Source organism: Capricornis sumatraensis, chromosome 20, assembly GCF_032405125.1.
Source record: "Capricornis sumatraensis isolate serow.1 chromosome 20, serow.2, whole genome shotgun sequence".
Lineage (NCBI taxonomy): Eukaryota > Metazoa > Chordata > Mammalia > Artiodactyla > Bovidae > Capricornis > Capricornis sumatraensis.
The window spans coordinates 65,705,381-65,728,111 of NC_091088.1; the positions used below are offsets into that span (position 1 = coordinate 65,705,381).

Consider the following 22,731-nt stretch of genomic DNA (forward strand, 5'->3'; position numbering starts at 1 on the left):
GCACTCCCAGGTGCACAGTGGATTAGAGATATGGGAACTTAGCAACAAGCATTGACCCAATAATGAAATCCTATACCAGCACTACTCTAATAACTTTTAACTCTTTAAAAGGCTCTATGTTTTAGGCTTCCCATGCCTCTCACAGTTGGGAGGCTGTAAATAATCACATGTGTAGCTGCAAGTCGGGATATACCTGCCAAGCAAGCTAGAATGCTAACAGAGGGGTTTTGATTTGAAATATTCCTCTCATGTCCAAGAGACTTATTAACTATAGCCCTAAGTTAATTTTCTCCGGAGAAAGGTGGTCAGGAATGGCCTCCTGTTAATGTCAGAGGAGTTGGTGAAAGTCATGAAATAGTAAAACAGACAGATTCTAATTTTGGTGTAGATGCTCGAGAAAGCCTAGGGAGCCCGTTGAGTTCTGAAGCCTTGCTTAACAGTTCTCTTCTGCATGACCTTGTCATGGGTGGGATCTCCCATGGTGGCTCCCGGCAGACAACAAAGGTCTTTATACTCAAAATAATGTAAAGTTAGTTGCTCAGTCGTGACCGGCTCTTTGCGACCCCATGGAGTCGGACTCCTCTGTCTGCCAGGCTCCTCTGTCCTGGGAATTCTCCAGGCAAGAATACTGGAAGTGAAGTCGCTCAGTCATGTCTGACTCTTTGCGACCCCACAGACTGTAGCCTACCGGGCTCCTCCGTCCATGGGAATTTCCAGGCAAGATTACTGGAGTGGGTTGCCATTTCCTTCTCCAGGGGAACTTCCCGACCCAGGAATTGAACCCATGTCTCCCACATTGCAGGCAGATGCTTTAGCGTCTGAGCCACAAAGGAAGAAAGAATACTGGAGTGGGTGGCTATTTCCTTCTGCAGGGGATCTTCCTCACCCACGGATCAAACCATGTCTCCTCTAACGCAGGCACATTCTTTACTATCTGAGCCACCAGAGAAGTCCAGATATAATGTAAGTGCTATGGAAATAGTTGAGATGAGTGGCAAATTCAACTTGTGTTTTTTGGAATATCATGGAATTTTTTTCCCAAATATTTTCTATGCTTCAATTGAATTCATGGTTATGCAGATACAAAGGGTCGACTGTATTTTCTTCTCTCCAAATATCAAATTCCTAAAATATGTAATATCATATACATTTTCAAATTAAATTCACGGGTTTTCTGATTTTGCTTTAACCTGTCACGTAACATACTGCCATTGAGTCTGGATGTGGCATCTAACCAAAAACAGTGCATATGGTAACCACTGTATGAGAGGTGTAAATAGGTAAGGAGACATTTTTGTGGAGTATCTTTAAAACATGCTAAATGGCACTATCACATTACTCATGATTTAAATATTATGTATACATTGCAGATCATCTCAACAATTATGTAAGGGGAACAGTAGAAAATAAAAATTTTATCATGTTCTTATGCAGTGCTTAAGCAACTGAATGTTTTATCTGAAGAGCCTATGATATAAAAATTAGAATCAAAGTTTTGCTTTTTGAATGCTGGTCCATCAAAAAGGCTGAACACAGACAAATTCATTCTTTTGGATTGTGGTGCTGGAGCAGATTCTTGTACAGCAAGATGAGTCCCTTAAGACCATCAGTCTTTTGGGGCTGCTTTGAGGAGGGCAGGAGGAACTCCACCTTGAGGCCTGTCAGCCATCTTTAAGACAGCAGGTGAACTGGGCCTTGACTATGCCCAAGAATGAGGAAACTATCTTTAAAGTAAAACCAAGTCTCCTTGGAGACCTCCCTCCCCACAGATAGCACAGATTGGAGTTAAGGTCAGGCTGCCCAGGTTAGATTAACAATGAAGATATCCCCCATGAAGTATAATTACTGTTCCCCTTTAACCTCGTTAGTTCTCCCTACACCTACATGTTGTAAAAATAAATCATATACATCAAAAAAAGTTGCGAACATGTAAACAGTCACTTAGTGAGGGTATAAAACCGAGTCTCTCAAAAATGTCAGGGTCCTTGTTTGAAAGCGATTCCCCTTGGACCTGCTAGGGTAATAAACTGTACTCCACAGTCTTGAGTGTCTTCCAAGGTGTGCTTTGCGACACTGGATTCTCATTTTTCCATAACAAATCCTAAAGGAAATCAACCTTGAATATTCACTGGAAGGACTGATGCTGAAGCTCGAATTCTTTGGTTAACTGATGTGAAGAGCCAACTCACTGGAAAAGACCCTGATGCTGGGAAAGATGGAAGGCAGGCAGAACAGAGGATGAGATGGCTGGATGTCATCACCGACTGGATAGACAGGAGTTTGAGCAAGTTTCGGAGACGGTGAAGGGCAGGGAACCCTGCCTACTGGCATAGCGTTGCCAAGAGTCCGACAGGACTGAGCGACGTAACAAAGACCCACTCCACTATTCTTGCCTGGGAAATCCCAGGGACGCAGGAGCCTGGCAGGCTACAGTCCCTGGGGATCTCAAAGAGATCTGACTGAGCACTGCGACCATTTTATCTTTCTCTTTGATTCTAATGCTCATACAAGTAACCAGCATCACTGAAACTAATCTCCTAAAATGAAGAGTCTTTGCAGTCAATTTACTACCATGCTCATATCAATCAAAAAAGCACAGTAATACTCTTCCCTATCACTCGAGAAAGAACTTCAGCTCAAGCACCGGTCCCAAAGCTGAAATTCTAAACTAGTTCCCGAACACGGGATTTGATCCTTATAAAATTATCAAGTGCCACATCATAATTAAAATGACTTTTTCCTTATGAAATACTACGTATTTCGTGCACTGTATGTGTTACCTCAGGATTTTACATCCAAAGGAAATCAGAACCTGGGCCTCTCACAGCAACGACTTAATTTACTTGGGCTGGAGGAAGGGGTCAAGGAATAGCGAGGTGCGAAGTGACAGGAGACCACGGATAGGGAGGAGAGGGGACGCGACAGGCGCAGCTTAACAACAACAAAAATGAACAAACAAAAAAGTACCTCAGGTTTCCAGTGGTCGGCTGCACCCACCAAGTCTCCATTTGCGGAATTGGCTGTAGAATCGCTTGCGACAAAGCAGAGACTGGAGACTCCTCAGCCATTGGTATCAGAAGAATGCCTCAGCGAGGGGCGGGGCGTAAGGCACACTCCTGCCCCTGGATGAGTGAGGGGCGCAGGGTGGGACACATGCCTGCGCCTGGGCATGTGAGGGGCGGAGCCGAGCAGGGACAAGCAGGGCCAAGGGGAGCCGAGGGGGGCCGATCAGGAACAAACTTGTCAGGGTTTACAAGTATATGAGGGTTTTTCCCGTCTTGTGTTGCATCATTGATTGCTCATAACTTTAACAGTTTTAAGTAAAAACTTAAAATTCTGTGGGATAATTGAGTTGGAAAGAAAGGTTTCCTCTTAACAGGATTCCTGCTGATGAAGCTGAAGCAGTTCAGTATGGGAACTGAAACCTGGTGTGGTGGCCGGGCTGGGGATGGGAGGGGGTTGAAGTGGGGTAGTGGCTGGACCCAGAATTATTCCTGCAATTAGAATTAATTTAAGCAGTTTAAATAAACAAGAACTGGCTCTGTGTAGGGATGACAAGCTGGAATGTGAAACACACAGCTCTTAGTAACAGCTCAGATAACACCTCTAAGGAGAAAAATATCTTGGCATTCCACTTCTTCAGAGATCAAGCTTATTACTCACTGCAGCAGCCCAACGACAATGCACCGAGGGGAATGCAGGCTGGAGCAAAACAGGTACCATTCTGAGCTTCTGACATAGTAGCCTTGGTAAATCACGAACAGCCTCTTGGGCCCATCGTCCTCAGGAAGTCCAGGTAAGTTTAGGGAAGTCTCTCCTGGTTTTCAGATCTCCCAGTTATGGGGTGATGACCCCAAATTTTATTTGGCAGGGTATTAGCAGTTAAAAGACACAGGAGGATCCTGGTTGAAAGTTACTGGGATTTGCTCAGTTGAAAGCCACTCACTGCCACTTCCCTGGTGGTCCAGTGGTAAAGAATCCACCTGCCAATGCATGGGACACAGGTTTGATCCCTGGTCTGGGAGGATACCACGTGCCTTGGAGCAACAGAGCCCGAGCAACACAAGTACTGAGCCTGTGCTCCAAAGCGTGTGCTCTGCAGCAAGAGCAGCTCCAGCAGTGAGGAGCCAGCACAGCGATTAGAGCAGTTCCTGCTTGCTGCACCCAGAGAAAGCCCACGCGCGGCAAAAAAGGCTCAGCACAGCCAAGGAAAAAGACATCGAGGGATCTGGACTGACCAAAAAAGGAGACTCAGAATGCCAGTCTCCAACCAACCAGCCATGTTGATGTATTTTATCTACAGAATGTATAGCCCCTGCTCGCCACAAGGAGACAAAAGCCAGGAGCACAGTGAAGACCCAGAACAGCCAAAAATAAAATTTAAAGTTATTAAACGAGAGAAAAAATTTCCTGTCATGAGAACTGCATTCTTCTTTATAGAAACTGTTTGTGTTCCATGCTTATGATGACATAGCTTCAAATACTTTTGAGAAAAACTTGTTTACATCATAATATATAATACGTAAGTGAATACTTCCTCAACGTAACCGAATGTCAACAATTACTAGATGATCATTTGACGGTAATCAGGCAGTTTTAATTTTTCTTCTCTCTTTGCTTTGCTGTTTCCAAAAGCTCTGTCAGATATGGACAACAAAGCAGACTACAAAACAACATCTTGAGAAGACACTACAATTTAGTTTCACCAAAATTATCACCAACTTTGCACTATTTATAAATATTTCTGTGTGTATTAACTGCCTGAACTCAAGTCCTAAAGGAACTGTCTTCATGTTTATAGGGTAGCTACTATGTTCCCTGTCATTGTCTTATGTGCATTTCCACATTGCAAAAGTCTCAAAATAACCCCCGACTTATGTATGAGTTAGTGTAAGGCAGAAAAAAAATGTAAATTAAACTTTAAATCTCAGTCACAACATCTGGACAGACAAAATAATGCTAAGGAAAAACTTGAAAAAACAAAAGAAATAGGGCAGCATGATTTGAGAGAATCACATTGAAACATATATGTATTACCATATGTAAAATAGATAGCCAGTGGGAGTTTGATGTATGACTGAGCACCCAGAGCCACTGCTCAGTGACAACTTGGAGGGATAGGGTGGGGAAGGAGGGAGGGGACATATGAATGCCTATGGCTGATTCATGTTGAGGAATGGCAAAACCCATCACAGTATTAAAAAAAAAAAACTCAAGTAAAAGGAAATTCTACTACAGCTGACAATGAAATATGGAGCATATTTATTAATTCTATAATGTTACATCAACATTTCAATATGCTTTCGAAAACTAGACTTCTATTTAGTATTTATTAATATTAAATATTTCTAAACATTACTGTTAGGCTAGTATAAAAATATCTTAGGTAATAGATAGTAAATAGTAACTTTTCTGTTTAGTAAAACAGATAAATAGTAATTTACTACCATCTTCAACAGCCAGATAGAATAATGGAACATATCTGTACAGCAGGAAAAGGAATATAACAAATTCATAGCATGAGTAAACATTCAGTGTTTTGTTAAACAGTCTCACTGTGGTTTCTCCGATGTTTGACTACTGATACCTCTAGACTTTAAAAACAACCGCTTCCTCTGCTGCCTGTCTGGGCAGGCTGAGAAATTCCCATCAGATTGGAAGTCTATAGTGCTCCAACTAGAAAGCTTCATCAGTTAACAAACATTCTCATAACATATCATCTGTCCCAGTATCCAAACCAAACTTTGGGTTTGGTTCCATCTTCTGCGTTCAGTGACTTCAAAGTAACAAGAACAAAAAAGTTGGGATTCAATCTATGAAATTTCTAGTTTATCAAACAAAAAAACAAAAATGCCACCATGTAGTGTGCATTCTCAATGATTTCCGGACTTCCGTGGTGACTCAGGGATAAGGAATCGGCCTGCCAATGCAGGAGACGAGGGGTCAATGCCTGGTCCAGGAAATTCCCACATGCTGTGGAGCCACTAAGCCCCTGAGCCACAACTGTTCAGCCAATAATAAATAAATAATCAAAAACAAATTGCTTACGAATTCTCCAAGGTCAAAAAGAGATACCACTTTTAACCTTAGTTCTGAAGTTTATTTCCTAATAGTTTACATGTTTATTTTTCTATATTCACTTCATGTAAATCAGGTGCATCAGTTCAGTTCAGTTCAGTCGCTCAGTCGTGTCCGACTCTTTGCGACCCCACGAATCGCAGCATGCCAGGCCTCCCTGTCCATCACCGACTCCCGGAGTTCACTCAGACTCAGGTCCATTAAGTCCGTGATGCCATCCAGCCATCTCATCCTCTGTCGTCCCCTTCCCCTCCTGCCCCCAATCCCTCCCAGTACCAGTCTTTTCCAATGACTCAACTCTTCGCATGAGGTGGCCAAAGTACTGGAGTTTCAGCTTTAGCACCATTCCTTCCAAAGAAATCCCAGGGATGATCTCCTTCAGAATGCACTGGTTGGATCTCCTTGCAGTCCAAGGGACTCTCAAGACTCTTCTCCAACACCACAGTTCAAAAGCATCAATTCTTAGGCGCCCAGCCTTCTTCACAGTCCAAATCTCAAATCGATCCATGACTACTGGACAAACCATAGCCTTGACCAGATGGACCTTAGTCAGCAAAGTAATATCTCTGCTTTTCAATATGCTAACTAGGTTGGTCATAACTTTCCTTCCAAAGAGTAAGCGTCTTTTAATTTCATGGCTGCAGTCACCATCTGCAGTGATTTTGGATCCCAGAAAAATAAAGTCTGATACTGTTTCCACTGTTTCTGCATCTATTTGCCATGAAGTGATGGGACCGCATGCCATGATCTTCGTTTTCTGAATGTTGAGCTTTAAGCCAACTTTTTCACTCTCCTTTCACTTTGATCAAGAGGCTTTTTAGTTCCTCTTCAGTTTCTGCCAGAAGGGTGGTGTCATCTGCATATCTGAGGTTATTGATATTTCTCCTGGCAATTTGATTCCAGCTTGTGTTTCTTCCAGTCCAGCGTTTCTCACGATGTACTCTGCATAGAAGCTAAATAAGCAGGGTGACAATATACAACCTTGACGTACTCCTTTTCCTATTTGGAACCAGTCTGTTATTCCATGTCCAGTTCTAACTGTTGCTTCCTGACCTGTATATAGGTTTCTCAAGAGGTAGGTAAAGTGGTCTGGTATTCCCATCTCTCTCGGAATTTTCCACAGTTTATTGTGATCCACACAGTCAAAGGCTTTGGCATAGTCAATAAAGCAGAAATAGATGTTTTTCTGGAACTCTATTGCTTTTTTGGATGATCCAGCGGATATTGGCAGTTTGATCTCTGGTTCCTCTGCCTTTTCTAAAACTAGCTTGAACATCTGGAAGTTCACGGTTCACATATTGCTGAAGCCTGGCTTGGAGAATTTTGAGCATATGACAGTAATCCAGCCTATACTCCAACCAGTAATGCTGAAGAAGCTGTATGGTTTTATGAAGACCTACAAGACCTTTTAGAATCAACACCCAAAAAAGATGTCCTTTTCATTATAGGGGACTGGAATGCAAAAGTAGGAAGTCAAGAAAAACCTGGGATAACAGGCAAATTTGGCCTTGGAAGATGAAATGAAGCAGGGCAAAGGCTAATAGAGTTTTGCCAAGACAATGCACTGGTCATAGCAAACACCCTCTTCCAACAACACAAGAGAAGACTCTACACATGGACATCACCAGATGGTCAACACCGAAATCAGATTTATTATATTCTTTTCAGCCAAAGATGGAGAAGCTCTACACAGTCAACAAAAACAAGACCGGGAGCTGACTGTGGCTCAGATCATGAACTCCTGATTGCCAAATTCAGACTGAAATTGAAGAAAGTAGGGAAAACCGCTAGACCATTCAGGTATGACCTAAATCAAATCCCTTATGATTATACAGTAGAAGTGAGAAATAGATTTAAGGGACTAGATCTCATAGATAGAGTGCCTGATGAACTATGGACGGAGGTTTGGGACATTGTACAGGAGACAGGGATCAAGACCATCCTCACAGAAAAGAAATGCAAAAAACCAAAATGGCTCCTTGGGGAGGCCTTACAAACAGCTGTGAAAAGAAGAGAGGCGAAAAGCAAAGGAGAAAAGGAAGGATATAAGCATCTGAATGGAGAGTTCCAAAGAATAGCAGGGAGAGATAAGAAAGCTTTCCTCAGCGATCAATGCAAAGAAATAGAGGAAAACAACAGAATGGGAAAGACTAGAGATCTCTTCAAGAAAATTAGAGATACCAAGGGATCATTTCATGCAAAGATGGGCTCCATAAAGGACAGAAATGGTATGGCTCTAACAGAAGCAGAAGATATTAAGAAGAGGTGGCAAGAATACACACAAGAACTGTACAAAAAAGATCTTCACGACCAATATAATCACCATGGTGTGATCACTCACCTAGAGCCAGACATCCTGGAATGTAAGTCAAGTGGGCCTTAGAAAGTATCACTACAAACAAAGCTAGTGGAGGTGATGGAATTCCAGTTGAGCTGTTTCAAATCCTGAAAGATGATGCCGTGAACGTGCTGCACTCAATATGTCAGCAAGTTTGGAAAACTCAGCAGTGGCCACAGGACTGGAAAACGTCAGTTTTCATTCCAATCTCAAAGAAAGGCAATACCAAAGAATGCTCAAACTACTGCACAACTGCATTCAACTCACATGCTAGTAAAGTAATGCTCAAAATTCTCCAAGCCAGTCTTCAGCATACGTGAACTTCCAGATGTTCAAGCTGGTTTTAGAAAAGCCAGAGGAACCAGAGATCAAACTGCCAACATCTGCTGGATCATCCAAAAAGCAAGAGAGTCCCAGGAAAACATCTATTTCTGCTTTATTGACTATGCCAAAGCCTTTGACTGTGTGGATCACAATCAACTGTGGAAAATTCTGAAAGTGATGGGAATACTAGACCACCTGACCTGCCTCTTGAGAAATCTGTATGCAGGTCAGGAAGTAACAGTTAGAGCTGGACATGGAACAACAGACTGGTTCCAAATAGGAAAAGGAGTACGTCAAGGCTGTATATTCTCATCTTGCTTATTTAACTTATATGCAGAGTACATTATGAGAAATGCTGGGCTGGAAAAAGCACAAGCTGGAATTAATATTGCCAAGAGAAATATCAATAACCTCAGATATGCAGATGACACCACCCTTATGGCAGAAAGTGAAGAGGAACTAAACAGCCTCTTGATCAAAGTGAAAGAGGAGACTGAAAAAGTTGGCTTAAAGCTCAACATTCAGAAAACAAAGATCATGGCATCCGGTCCCATCACTTCATGGCAAATAGATGGGGAAACAGTGGAAACAGTGGCTGACTTTACTTTTCCGGGATCCAAAATCACTGTAGATGGTGACTGCAGCCATGAAATTAAAAGATGCTTACTCCATTGAGGGAAAGTTATGACCGACCTAGGTAGCGTATTCAAAAGCATAGACATTACTTTGCCAACAAAGGTCCGTCTAGTCAAGGCTATGATTTTTCCACTGGTCACGTATGGGTGTGAGAGTTGGACTGTGAAGAAAGCTAAGCACTGAAGAATTGATGCTTTTGAAATGTGGTGTTAGAGAAGACTCTTGAGTCCCTTGGACTGCAAGGACATCTAACCAGTCCATTCTAAAGGAGATCAGTCCTGGGTGTTCATTGGAAAGACTAATGCTAAAACTGAAACTCCAGTACTTTGGCCACCTCATGCATAGAGTTGACTTATTGGAATAAACTCTGATGCTGGGAGACATTGGGGGCAGGAGGACAAGGGGACAACAGAGGATGAGATGGATGGATGGCATCACTGAGTCAATGGACATGAGTTTAAGTGAACTCCGGGAGTTGGTGATGGACAGGGAGGCCTGGGGTGCTGGGATTCATTGGGTCGTAAGGAGGCGTACACGACTGAGTGACAGAACTAACTGAACTGACAAGACAGAATGTGAAACACACAACTCTTAAAAAGGGCTACTTCATACTAACACTTCCAAGGAGAAAAATGTCTTGACATTCCACTTCTTCAAGGATCAAACTTATTAGTCACTGCAGTGGCCCAGCGAAAGTGCACTCTAAGGGAATGCTGGATTGAGAAAAGCAGGCACCATACTATGCTTTGGACATTCTGGCCTTGGTATTTCAGGATGGGTCTTTTGGATACATCCACGTCTTCAGCAAGTCTAGAGAAGTTTGGGGGAGTCTCTCCTGGTTTCAGATTTCCCAGTTATTGGTTGATGACCCGAATTTTGTTTGGCAGTGTATTAACATACATAGTGCCCAGTTAAAAGACAATGAGTAGCACTTTCCTGGTGGTCCAGTGGTAAATAATCTACCTGCCAATGTATAGGACCCAGGTATGATCCCTGGTCTGAGAGGATGCCACATGCCTCGGAGCAACTAAGCCCGTGCAACACAAGTACTGAGCCTGTGCTCTAAAGCCTGTGCTCTGCAACAACAGTAACTCCAGTAATAAGAAGCCTGTACACAAGTAACTAGAAAGTCACTTCTGCTTGCTGCAACTAGAGAAATCCCGCGTACAGTAAAAAAAAAAAAAAGGCTCAGTACAGCCAAAAAACCAAAGAGACATTGAGTCTTCTGGACTGACCAAAAGAAGCCTCAAAATGCCAGTCTCCAACCATACCCCAGCCAAGTTTATGTGGAGAATTCATAGCCTGATTGCTGTAAAAAGAGAAAGAAGCCAGCAAATGAAGACTTAGCATAGCCAAGAATGAATTTTAAAGATTATTAAAGAGAGAAAAAAACTTTTAATGAGAAATACATACTTCTTTATAAAACTTTCTGTTCCATGCTTAGGATGACAAAGCTTCAAATACTTATATGAGAAAAAGTTGTTTACATCAGAATATATAATACTTAAGCGAATACTTTAATGTAATGGAATGTCAAATTACTATATGATCACTTGACGGTAATTAGGCAACTTACTTCTTGTTGAAAAATTGTAATATATTTTCTCTCATTTCTTTGTTTTCTGTTTCTGAAAAATATGTCAGTTTTGGACAACACAGCACATTGTAAAATATACAGTCTTAAGAAGAGACTAGAATTTTTTTCACCAAAATTATCAACTTGGCACTATTTGTAAATGTTTCTATGTGTATTATCTGACTGAACTCAAGTCCTAAAGGAACTGTCTTTCTTTACATTTACAGGGCACCTACTATGTACCCTGTCATCGTCTACGTGCATTTTAATGTTACTAAAGTCTCAAAATAACCCACTGACTTATGTATTTATTAGTGTAAAGCAGGAAAGAAACGTAAACTAAACATTAAAACTGGGTCATAACATGTGGATAGAAAAGCAACGCTAAGGAAAACCTATTAAAAAAAAAAAACAAGAAATAGGATGGCAGAACTTAAGAGATTAGCAATGAAACATATATATTACCATATGCAAAAGAGCCAGTGGGAGTTTGATGTCCGAGTGCTCTCGGACAATCTGGAGGGATACGGTCAGGAGAGAGGTGGGTTCAGGCGGGTGGGCACATATGTATGCCTATGGCCTATTCATGTTGATGTACACCAAAAACCATCACAATCTTGTAAAAAAAGAAAAAAAATTAACGGATGGTGTGTTAGGATGAACAGATAATCAAAGCTTTCCCACACCTAACACATGTACGTAGTTTTCCTCCAGTTTGAATTTTCTGAGGGTCAAAAATTTGATATATTTTACTGCTTTCTCTACATGTGTAAGCTTTCCCTGCAGAACGGATTCTCAGATGATCTGCAATGTCATTTCTTGTGACTGAAGGGTTTGCCACATAAATAACATTTATGTGGTTTCTCTTATGTATGAACTGCCTAATGGGCAGTTAATCCTGAACATGCACTAGAAACTCTGACACATTCATTTCACTTGTATGTTTTCTATACACTATGAATTCTCTGATGAATTATAAGGCCTGGCCACTTGACCTAAAGGCTTTGTCACACTCACGACATTTACACTAAAATGTTTCTCACAACTATCAGATTTCTAATGCTTCTCTCTAGTATGAATTCTCCAACGGTTTCTAAGTTCATCATTTCAAGTAACGCACCGGTCATATACATCATATTTATATGGTTTCTCTCCTATCTGAACTGCCTGATGATGAGTTATGGATGACTCTGCCTAAATGGTTTGTCACAATTTTTATATTTGTAATGTTCTCTCCAGTATGAATTCTCTGATGAACTGCAAGGTTTGCATTCACACTGAAAGCCCTGCCACATAACCTCATTTATAACATTTCTCTCCAGTATGAACTCTCTGATGAACAGCAAGGCTTGAACTTACACTGAAAGCCTTGCCACATATACCATAATTACATGGTTACTCTCTAGTATGAACTCTCTGATGAACAGCAAGGGTTCCATTACGACTAAACGCCTTGCCACACACATCACATTTGTATGGTTTCTCTCCAGTATGAACTCTCTGATGAAGTCCAAGTTTTGCAGTCTGATTAAAGGCCTTGCCACACACATCACATTTATATGGTTTCTCTCCAGTATGAACACGCTGATGAACAGCAAGGTTTGAACTTACTCTGAAAGCCTTGCCACATATATCACATTTATATGGTTTCTCTCCAGTATGAACTCTCCGATGAACAGTAAGGTTGGCAGTATAACAAAATACCTTGTCACATACATTGCATTTGTATGGCTTCTCTCCAGTATGAATTCTCTGATGAAGTTCAAGTCTTGTAGTGTGATTAAAGGCCTTGCCACAGACATCACATTTATATGGTTTGTCTTTAGTATGAATTCTCTGATGAACTGCAAGGCCTGCAGCTTGATAAAGGCCTTGCCACACACATCACATTTGTATGGTTTCTCTCCAGTATGAACTCTCCGATGAACAGCAAGGTTTGAGCTTACTCTGAAAGCCTTGCCACATATATCTCATTTATATGGTTTCTCTCCAGTATGAACTCTCTGATGAACAGCAAGGCTTGAACTTACACTGAAAGCCTTGGCATATATACCATAATTACATGGTTACTCTCTAGTATGAACTCTCCGATGAACAGCAAGGGTTCCATTACGACTAAACGCCTTGCCACACGCATCACATTTGTATGGTTTCTCTCCAGTATGAACTCTCCGATGAACAGCAAGGGTTCCATTACGACTAAACGCCTTGCCACACACATCACATTTATATGGTTTCTCTCCAGTATGAACTCTCCGATGAACAGCAAGGTTTCCAGTATGACTAAACGCCTTGCCACACACATCACATTTATATGGTTTCTCTCCAGTATGAACACTCTGATGAACAGTAAGGTTTGAACTTACTCTGAAAGCCTTGCCACATATATCACATTTATATGGTTTCTCTCCAGTATGAACTCTCCGATGAACAGTAAGGTTGGCAGTGTGACTAAATACCTTGTCACATACATTGCATTTGTACGGCTTCTCTCCAGTATGAATTCTCTGATGAAGTTCAAGTCTTGTAGTGTGATTAAAGGCCTTGCCACATACATCACATTTATATGGTTTGTCTTCAGTATGAATTCTCTGATGAACTGCAAGGCCTGCAGCTTGACTAAAGGCCTTGCCACACACGTCACATTTATACGGTTTCTCTCCAGTATGAACTCTCCGATGAACAGCAAGGTTTGAGCTTACTCTGAAAGCCTTGCCACATATATCGCATTTATATGGTTTCTCTCCAGTATGAACTCTCCGATGAACAGCAAGGTTTCCAGGACGACTAAACGCCTTGCCACACACATCACATTTATAAGATTTCTCTCCAGTATGAATTTTCCAATGAAGGCCAAGTTTTGCATTCTGATTAAAAGCCTTGCCACATACATCACATTTATATGGTTTCTCTCCAGTATGAACTCTCCGATGAACAGCAAGGGTTCCAGCATGACTAAATGCCTTGCCACACACATCACATTTATATGGTTTCTCTCCAGTATGAATTCTCTGATGACGTCCAAGTTTTGCAGTCTGATTAAAGGCCTTGCCACATACATCACATTTATATGGTTTCTCTCCAGAATGAATTAGCCGATGAACTGAAAGATTTGCAGTTTGACTAAAGGCTCTGCCACATATATCGCATTTATATGGTTTCTCTCCCGAATGGAATCTCTGATGAACTGCAAGCTTTGCAGCTTCATTAAAGGCCATGCCACATATTTCACATTTATATGGTTTCACTCCAGTATGAAGTCTCCGATGAACACTGAGGTTTGCAGTATGACTAAACGCCCTGTCACATACGTTGCATTTGTATGGCTTCTCTCCCGTATGAGTTCTCTGATGAACTGCAAGTTGTGAGTTTTGAGTAAAGCATCGGCCACATACATCACATTTATATGGTTTCTCTCCAGTATGAACTCTCTGATGAACAGTAAGGTTTGCAGTATGACTAAATGCCTTGCCACATGCATTGCATTTGTATGGCTTCTCTCCAGTATGAATTCTCTGATGAACTGCCAGGTTCGCAGTTTGACTAAAGGCCTTGCCACATACATCACATTTATATCGTTTCTCTCTCATATGATATCTCCAATGAATTACAAATTTTGCAGCTTGCTTAAAGGCCTTGCCACACACATCACATTTATGTGGTTTCTCTCCAGTATGAATTCTCCAATGAACTGCAAGTTTTCTAGTTTGATTAAAAGCCTTGCCACACACAGCACATTTATATGGTTTTCCTCCTGTATGGATTCTTTGATGTCTGATGAGTTCTGAGTCCTGAAGAAAGGTTATGCCACACTCATTACATCTGTAAGGTCTTTTATTTTGTGTTTCATGGTCTGGTAACAGTTCTGAAGGATGCATAACAGCATTCTCATCTTTATGACAAAAGCCTTTGGAGACATTACAAGTTTTCTGAGATGATAAACCTGAGGCGCTGACGTTTGTCACAACTTGACTACATTCAAAAATTATCCCTTCAGATTGCATCATCTGCAATTCATCCTGAAAGCTTGATCCGTGCCTTTCAGAAGTTCCATTTTCTGCATCACTTCTACTGTGATGATCTCTTCCATCAGTGAGGTTTTTGTTATGGGATGTAGACAATCCTTTGTCATTTCTTTCATCATCTGTCCAGAGACAATCAAAATCATCCATATTTTCCTGGATCTTCCTGAGGTGAAAATCTTTGCTTTCAAGGCTTTCAGCTCTTCCAAACATCACTCTTTGAAAAATTTCCCCTTTCCCACTGTCTGCTTTTGCCTGTAATTCCTTGATCATATCTATATGAGACATATCTACAAGACATAGAGAACCACAGACATTCTATTAGTTACAATTCATAAATAAATTATTTCTTGTCAAACACATGACTTTTATACCAAAAGTCATATTCATCCTGAACAGAATTATGAACCTTCGCAAAGATGATCTTCAAACTATAGAACACTAAAGGAATAGAACTCTTTAAAACAGAATGATCATATGTAATTCAATTAATTTTAGGGTAGTGTAGTTTCAAACACAATCAGAAAACATTCATTTTATGCAAACTCATGTCAGTTCTCAAAGAAAACATATTTTCCCTTCATGACCTCAAAACTCATCCTACTTTGTACTAAACACACTGCTGTCTCATAATTGAGAAGAAACTAACGGTATATTGTACACACTTTATGCATATTTATATATATTTAAATGGTAAAGAACATACAGGACTAGAGAGGTGACTCAGTGGTAAACAAGCTGCCTGCCAATGCAGAAGACACGGCACAGGGGGATACAATCCCTGGGTCGGAAAGATCCCCTGGAACAGGAAATCCCAACCAAGTGCACTATTCTTGCCTTAAAAAAATTCCATGGATAGGAAAGCTTGGTAACCTACAGTCCATGAGATCACAAAGAGTCAGGACTGAGCAACTGAGCAAACAAGCATCAAACAGGCAATACGTTGGAATGGTAAACAATGCAAAAGAAGCATTCTAATGAATAATGTGAAAAATAAATTGCAGTTAGTAACTGTTCAACAAATAATGCATTGAGAAAATAAAGAATTCTGTAAACAATATATATATATATATATATATATATATTTTTTTTTTTTTTTTGCTTCTGAGAACTTGGTTCCCTGACCATGGATTAAATCCAGGTTAGCTGCAGTGAAACTACTGAATCCTATCCACTGGACTCTCAGGGAATTCCCTAAAATAATTTTAAAAATAAAAAAATAAACACTTTTCCAAAGACCTCTTAGAAATCTATCAGTAGATAGACATATAGGCATCTTATGACATTAACAAGTGGTTCATGTCAATTATATTGTAAGTGAAAAATTCTCTACTCACACAATAATCATTCAGTACATCAACTCCCTATCTACACAGTAACCTAAACTCACCCAGTTCATTGGCTCCAAGATATATGAGAAGGAACAAGCTTTGGGGTTTCCCTTGTGGCTCAGAGGTAATGAATCCCCCTGCTAGTGCAGGGCACACAGGTTTGATCCCTGATCCGGGAAACTCCCACGTGCCTGACAACAACTAAGCCTGTAGGCCACACATGATGATTCTGCACTGTAGAGCTGGGGAGTCACAACTACTGAGCAAACACAGAGACCACGCATTGCAACAAGAGAACCCACTAGAATGACAAGTTTATGCACTGTAACTACAGGGTAGCCCTTGCTCACTGCAAGTTAAGAAAATCCCGTGAAGCAACAACAAAGACCTGAAGCAACAAAGCCAAAAACAAATAAATTTTATTTAATTTTTTTTTTTTTTTTTAGTGCCACCTAACAGCACTAATTACCACAGGAGGGGGACAAGGGGAAGTAAATACCTTTGAAATACATCATCACATGCTACTCAAAGTCAAGCAACAAAATTGACAGGAGTCAAATGACAGATTGTTGCAGAACATATAAAGACCTTGCCTTTTGGGATCTCTTTTCTTGGAGTCCAGTTTCCATGAAACTTCTCTTTTAAAAAAAAAAAACAAAATCACTTTGTTCATTTAGAAACAGCCATCTGTAAGTCAGAAGTACTTTCCATTTTCCTTAATAAAATGTAATTTTGAGGAAGGAGTTGGATAGGCTGCAGGTTGGACATCTACAATCAGCTACCCTCCTCTTTGCATGCCCTGAGATAAGAGATAGGTGGGCTCAGGTTGAGGAACTTACAGCCAAAAAAAACAGGTAAACAGCTGGTTTGTCTCTTAATTCAAGGGAATAATCATAGCAAGGACAAAGAAAGGAAAACACCCTGTCTTGATACAGGAGACAATACAGAAGTGCAGAAAGGCACCTTGGAGTTAAAAGTCAGAGGTCAGTCCAGGCCATAATGAGTTTTGCTCCTCTGAGAAGCCTTTACTTCAAGATCCAGGGTGTGCCTGTGTACCCAAGGGGAGGGTCCTGAGACAAATTAACCAGGGGGGACAAAGCAAGGTGATTGGCCCACATTTCTCATACCTTTCTTACTAAAAACACACGTCTTACTTTCCTTAAGCAACCATGAGCTATCAGATATTTTAGCATTTTGTAGACTGGTGAACATAAATACCAGTGATAATGTCTAAGAATATCTGCTTTCTTATAGAGAATGTCTCAGGGTGGCACCAAACGTATTCATTAATAGTCCAAAATCTCTTTAGTTTGTCTGTAAGAGGAAATAAGTTTTCAGTAATCTGTGTTTCAGAATCTTATTTTATTTGGAAATGACCTATTCAATGAACTTTCATTACTTAGTTTAGCACAACCCTAGGAGTTCAGGTTGAAGAAGGCAATGGCACCCCACTCCAGTACTCTTGCCTGGAAAATCCCATGGACGGAGGAGTCTGGTAGGCTGCAGTCCATGAGATCGCTAGGACTTGGACACAACTGAATGACTTCACTTTGACTTTTCACTTTCATGCATTGGATAAGGAAATGGTACCCACTCCAGTATTCTTGCCTGGAGAATCCCAGGGACAGGGGAGCCTGGTAGGCTGAAGTCCATGAGATCGCTAGGACTTGGACACAACTGAATGACTTCACTTTGACTTTTCACTTTCATGCATTGGAGAAGGAAATGGTACCCACTCCAGTATTCTTGCCTGGAGAATCCCAGGGACGGGGGAGCCTGGTGGGCTGCCGTCTGTGGGATCGTACAGAGTTGGACACGACTGAAGTGACTTAGCAGCAGCAGCAGGAGTTCAGGTTATTCAAACCTGGAGAGACTATTTTAGACAGACATTTCAAAGTATAATCATTTTTTTTTTTTTAGTATAATCATTCTTTTTTTTTTTTAGTATAATCAATCTTAACAGAGTTTATTTAAAAGCTCCAATTGCATTTGCATTCTTTCCTTAAAAATTTCCTCACTCAAGTTACTTTAACTGTTGACAAACTTGCTTAATATTAAACCTAGGTACAATAAAAGTATTAGACAATGTTGAAGACACAAGACATATCTTTATTAGATTAGCAAACAAACGTTAATACTAGATATTTAATATTGAATATTTCCCAATTCATGTGAACCTGAAATTCATTTAGGTTAATTTCTGTTGTAATTGTTTGATTTGAAAGTGCTTACTTTAAAAAAAAAAAACAATTGAATTAGAGCTCATTTACAAATTAACCTCAGCAATATTATTCAAACACAAAGACACACGTTGAGACAAACATAAATGCAGATCGACAGACATGAGAGTTCTCATACTTTCCTACTTGAGATTTAAAGTCTCTTTCACCTTTTTCTTCCCACCCCCTGCCCCATGGTTTAAAATTCTAATTTGCCCAAGACTGAAATCTCTGGAAAAATGGGTTACGTATTTCAAGGACATGCAAAAGTGGCATGCTATGCAAGTTCGCATCAGTCCTGTCCAAACCCCTGCAACCCCATGGACTCTAGCCCACCAGGCTCCTCTGTCCATGATGGGACTCTCCAGGCAAGAATACTGGAGTGGGTTGCCATTCACTCCTCAGGGGATCTTCCCTACCCAGGGATGAAATCCACGTCTCCTGTGTCTCCCCAGGGGCTGGCAGGTTCTTTACCACTAGAGTCATCTGGGAAGCTCTGGCAAAGGTTAACTTTCAGCTTTTTTTTCGGAAGGTCTTTTTAACAAGCTTGCTGTTTTTAATTCCGCATGTAAAAAGAACTGGTTTTGCACTTTCAAAAGAAAAAAAAAAATCATATTAACCAGTTTTCTCCAGAGTCTAAACAACATCATGGCCATCCTGTATCAAACAAGTTATCTTTCCTTTCTATAGTCACAGCTTTATGGCTACAATACAGATTGAACAGTACTCAAATTGACTGTGATAACAGGGACAGAAGGACTGATAAAAATCTTGGAACGTCTCTCCAGGATGATGGGGGTCTTTGATCACAAGTATCTAAAGGGGTTAACAAACTTGCCTGAGTGGGGGAACCTGAGCTCCCCCTCCCCGCTCAGGGACTGGGGCCGTTAGAAGGGGACCAGCTGATGGAGAGGGAGACAGAGGGGTTGGGAGGGCTGTAAGGCCACAACAGGACAAAGAATGGAGAGAGAAAGGGCAGTATGGGGACACTATTGGAGCTGGCTAAAGAGAGTCGACTTAAAAAGTGAAGATTTGATCAGCGAAATATAATACGACATTGTAATATGGATAATCATCCTCACAAATCGCATAGTTCTTTTTGCAGTTCTAAGTTACCTTTATTTACCTCACGGTAGGCAGAGAGAATTGGAGAAGGCAATGGCAACCCACTCCACAGTTCTTGCCTGGAGAATCCCAGGGACGGGGGAGCCTGGTGGGCTGCCGTCTATGGGTTCACACAGAGTCGGACACGACTGAAGCGACTTAGCAGCAGCAGGCAGAAAGAAGGATCCAGGAGCCAACTTGGATGGTGCTAAGCCTGGGGCTTGGTTGGCAAGGGCCTCTGTATAGACTGAACAATCTCAAGATTTGTCCTTTATCTTATCTATGGTGCTGCAAGACTTGTACTCACAGGAGACAGTCAGGACGTTCAGACTCAAGGCAGTTTCCATGCAGGTTAGAAGCAAGGTCAGAGGAATGCACTGCTTTGTCTTGAAGCCAAAACACGACTATTTATTTAATTTCCCTAACACCCTGGTGGCTCCCTGGTAAGAATTCGCTTAGTAATGGAGGAGATATGGGTTTGATGCTTGTTCTGGGAAGATCTCAGATGTCACGGAGACTAAGTTGATGATCCACAGATACTGAGCTTGTGTGGTAAAACTACTCAAGCCCGTGTGCCTAGGGCCTGTGCTTCACAACAAAAGAAGCCACCACAATGAGTAACCAGCTTCCCGCTCTAGAGAGTAGCCCTCTCTCGTCTCAAATAGACAAAAGACCACATAGCAAAAAAGACCCAGTACAGGCCAAAAAAAATATATATATCTTGCTTTCATCTCCGTGGGTGCTATAGCACCCCTCGAGAGTGCTGTACATTTCACATGTCAAAGAACAGAGCTGTAAGTTAGGGAGAAGAAAAATCTCCTGTGAGAGTTCACAAACATTAAACATCTGTTTTCTCACAGAACTCTCCCACTTAGAGAGTTTCCCAAACCCCATGAACGGTGTGGCTTCCTCCCTGTGCTTGTGACAGTTGCCCTGTGATCACACTGTGGATACTTTCCCACTCATCTGGATGTTTGCTATTAGTACCTCATTCTCCACAATCCAGGGGTCTTCTTCCTTGTGCCACAAGAATGGAGATAACGTTCAGATCAGAAACAGAACTTCCTACTCGGAAGTAATGCCATATACTGTGGCTTCTTCCAGGATCCAACCTCTCTCTCTCTCTTTTTTTTTTTTTCTCTCTCTCTTTTTTAAATAAATACATCTGTTATTTTTCATACATTGGTGTATTCATTTCTTTTGGCTCAGGTGAGTGTTCATTGCTGTTTGGTCTTTTGTCCAAGTTCAGCAAGTAGGGGCTACGTTCCAGTCGCAGTGCTCGGGCTCCACTTGCTGCGGCTTCTCCTGGGTGCACGGGCTTCAGTAGTTGTCCCATGTGGGCTCAGGAGTTGCAGCTTCCAGGCTCTAGAGTGCTGGCTCGTAGTTGAGGCACACAGGCATAGCTGCTCTGTGACATGTGGGATCTTCCCAGACCAAGGATCCAACCTGTCTCTCCTGCATTGGCAGGTGTAGAATGCAACTCTTTTGTCAGCCAAGGAGTGAGGACATTACAAACGGACAGAAAAATACTTCTCAAATGAATTTACTCTCTGCCGCCTTCTGAATGCACAGGGAACAGCAGGTATCTAGTTCCTGCCTAAGAACTACTGAACCAAGAACACAGGGCTAGAAAGCAGGCAACTGGAGATTTCAACGTTTGAAATCAGCTTTATAAACACTCGAGCTGCGGAGAAACTCCTTGTGCATCACACAGTGGGCAGGTCACCTGAAGGAAAGTCAAGTTTAAACTCCTGATGCTAATCAGCAAGCTTTACATGTGTGAGTCAGAAAGGTCAAGAAAAACAGGAGATCTCAAAAGGTAAAGAGGGAACATGCAGAGGTACCCCAGGGCAGATCCCCACTTCAGAGGGAAGTAATCCTCACCCACAGACAGCAGGTTGCTGAGGGTCTCCACCATCACATCCTGGTACAAGGTCCTCTGGGCAGGGTCTAGGCATTCCCACTCCTCAGGAGTGAAATCTATGAACACATCCTTGAAGCTCAACTGTGCCTGAAATGAAAACACATTTCACCAATGGGCCCCGAGGAGGATTCTTAGTTTCACACAAAATGAGAAGAGGTGAGAGGGGTAAAGCTCAATTCAGATGAAGTAATACTCTGATAGATACTTTAAAAGCTGCTTGAAGCAAACTGTTGGTCTGCAATCTAATTTATAATTTCCTCTTTTTCCTAAGATTATAATATCCTGCAATCAACATGAATTTGTCATGTATGTGGACAATACATGAAAAATACAGAAATTAAAACCAATCCTGGGCAGTCTATGCAGAAGTGTTAACATTCAACACACTGAGTGGCATTCACTATCTAGATGACTTACAGCAAGACTGGTGTCTTCAGACATGACAACGTCCACAGTGACTTTATTTATTTTTTAATTAGTTAATTAATTTTACTTTGGCTTCCCTGGTGGATCAGATGGTAAAGCGTCTGTCTTCAATGAAGGACGGGTTTGATCCCTGAGTTGGGAAAGTCCACTGGAGAAGGAAATGGCAGCCCACTCCAGTATTTTTGCCTGGAAAATCCCATGGACAGCGGAGCATGCTAGGCTACCGTCCGTGGGGTCGCAAAGAGTCGGACACGACTGAGTGGCATTCACTATCTAGATGACTTACAGCATGACTGGTGTCTTCAGAGATGACAAAGTCCACAGTGACTTTATTTATTTTTTAATTAATTTTACTTTTCAATATTGTATTGGTTTTGCCATACACTGACTTGAATCCACCATGAGCATACATGTGTTCCCCATTCTGAACCCCCCCTCCCCCTCCCTCCCCATCCCATCCCTCTGGGTCATCCCAGTGCACCACCCCCAAAAACCCAGTATCATGCATCAAACCTGGACTGGTGATCTGTCTCACATATGATATTTTACATTTCAATGCCATTCTCCCATATCATCCTGTCCTTACTCTCTCCCACAGAGTCCAGAAGACTGTTCAATAGATCTGTGTCTCTTTTGCTGTCTCACATACAGGGTTAGCATCACCTTCTTTCTAAATTCCATATATATATATGTTAGTACACTGTTTTGGTGTTTTTCTTTCTGGCTTCCTTCACTCTGTATAATAGGCTCCAG

The 22,731-nt window shown here is 41.4% G+C and overlaps 1 protein-coding gene across 1 annotated transcript in view; it reads right to left on the bottom strand.

The window, feature by feature from the left end:
* Positions 1-22,731, bottom strand: part of LOC138096918 (zinc finger protein 665-like) — a 39,783-nt gene that overhangs the window by 13,422 nt on the left and 3,630 nt on the right. Inside the window, exons 2-4 of the mRNA XM_068993156.1 lie at positions 21,513-21,639; positions 13,066-15,264; positions 12,352-12,562 (exon numbers count right to left, since the gene is read on the bottom strand). Coding sequence (XP_068849257.1) covers positions 12,352-12,562; positions 13,066-15,264; positions 21,513-21,639 — 2,537 coding nt within the window. The remainder of the gene's footprint in view (positions 1-12,351; positions 12,563-13,065; positions 15,265-21,512; positions 21,640-22,731) is intronic.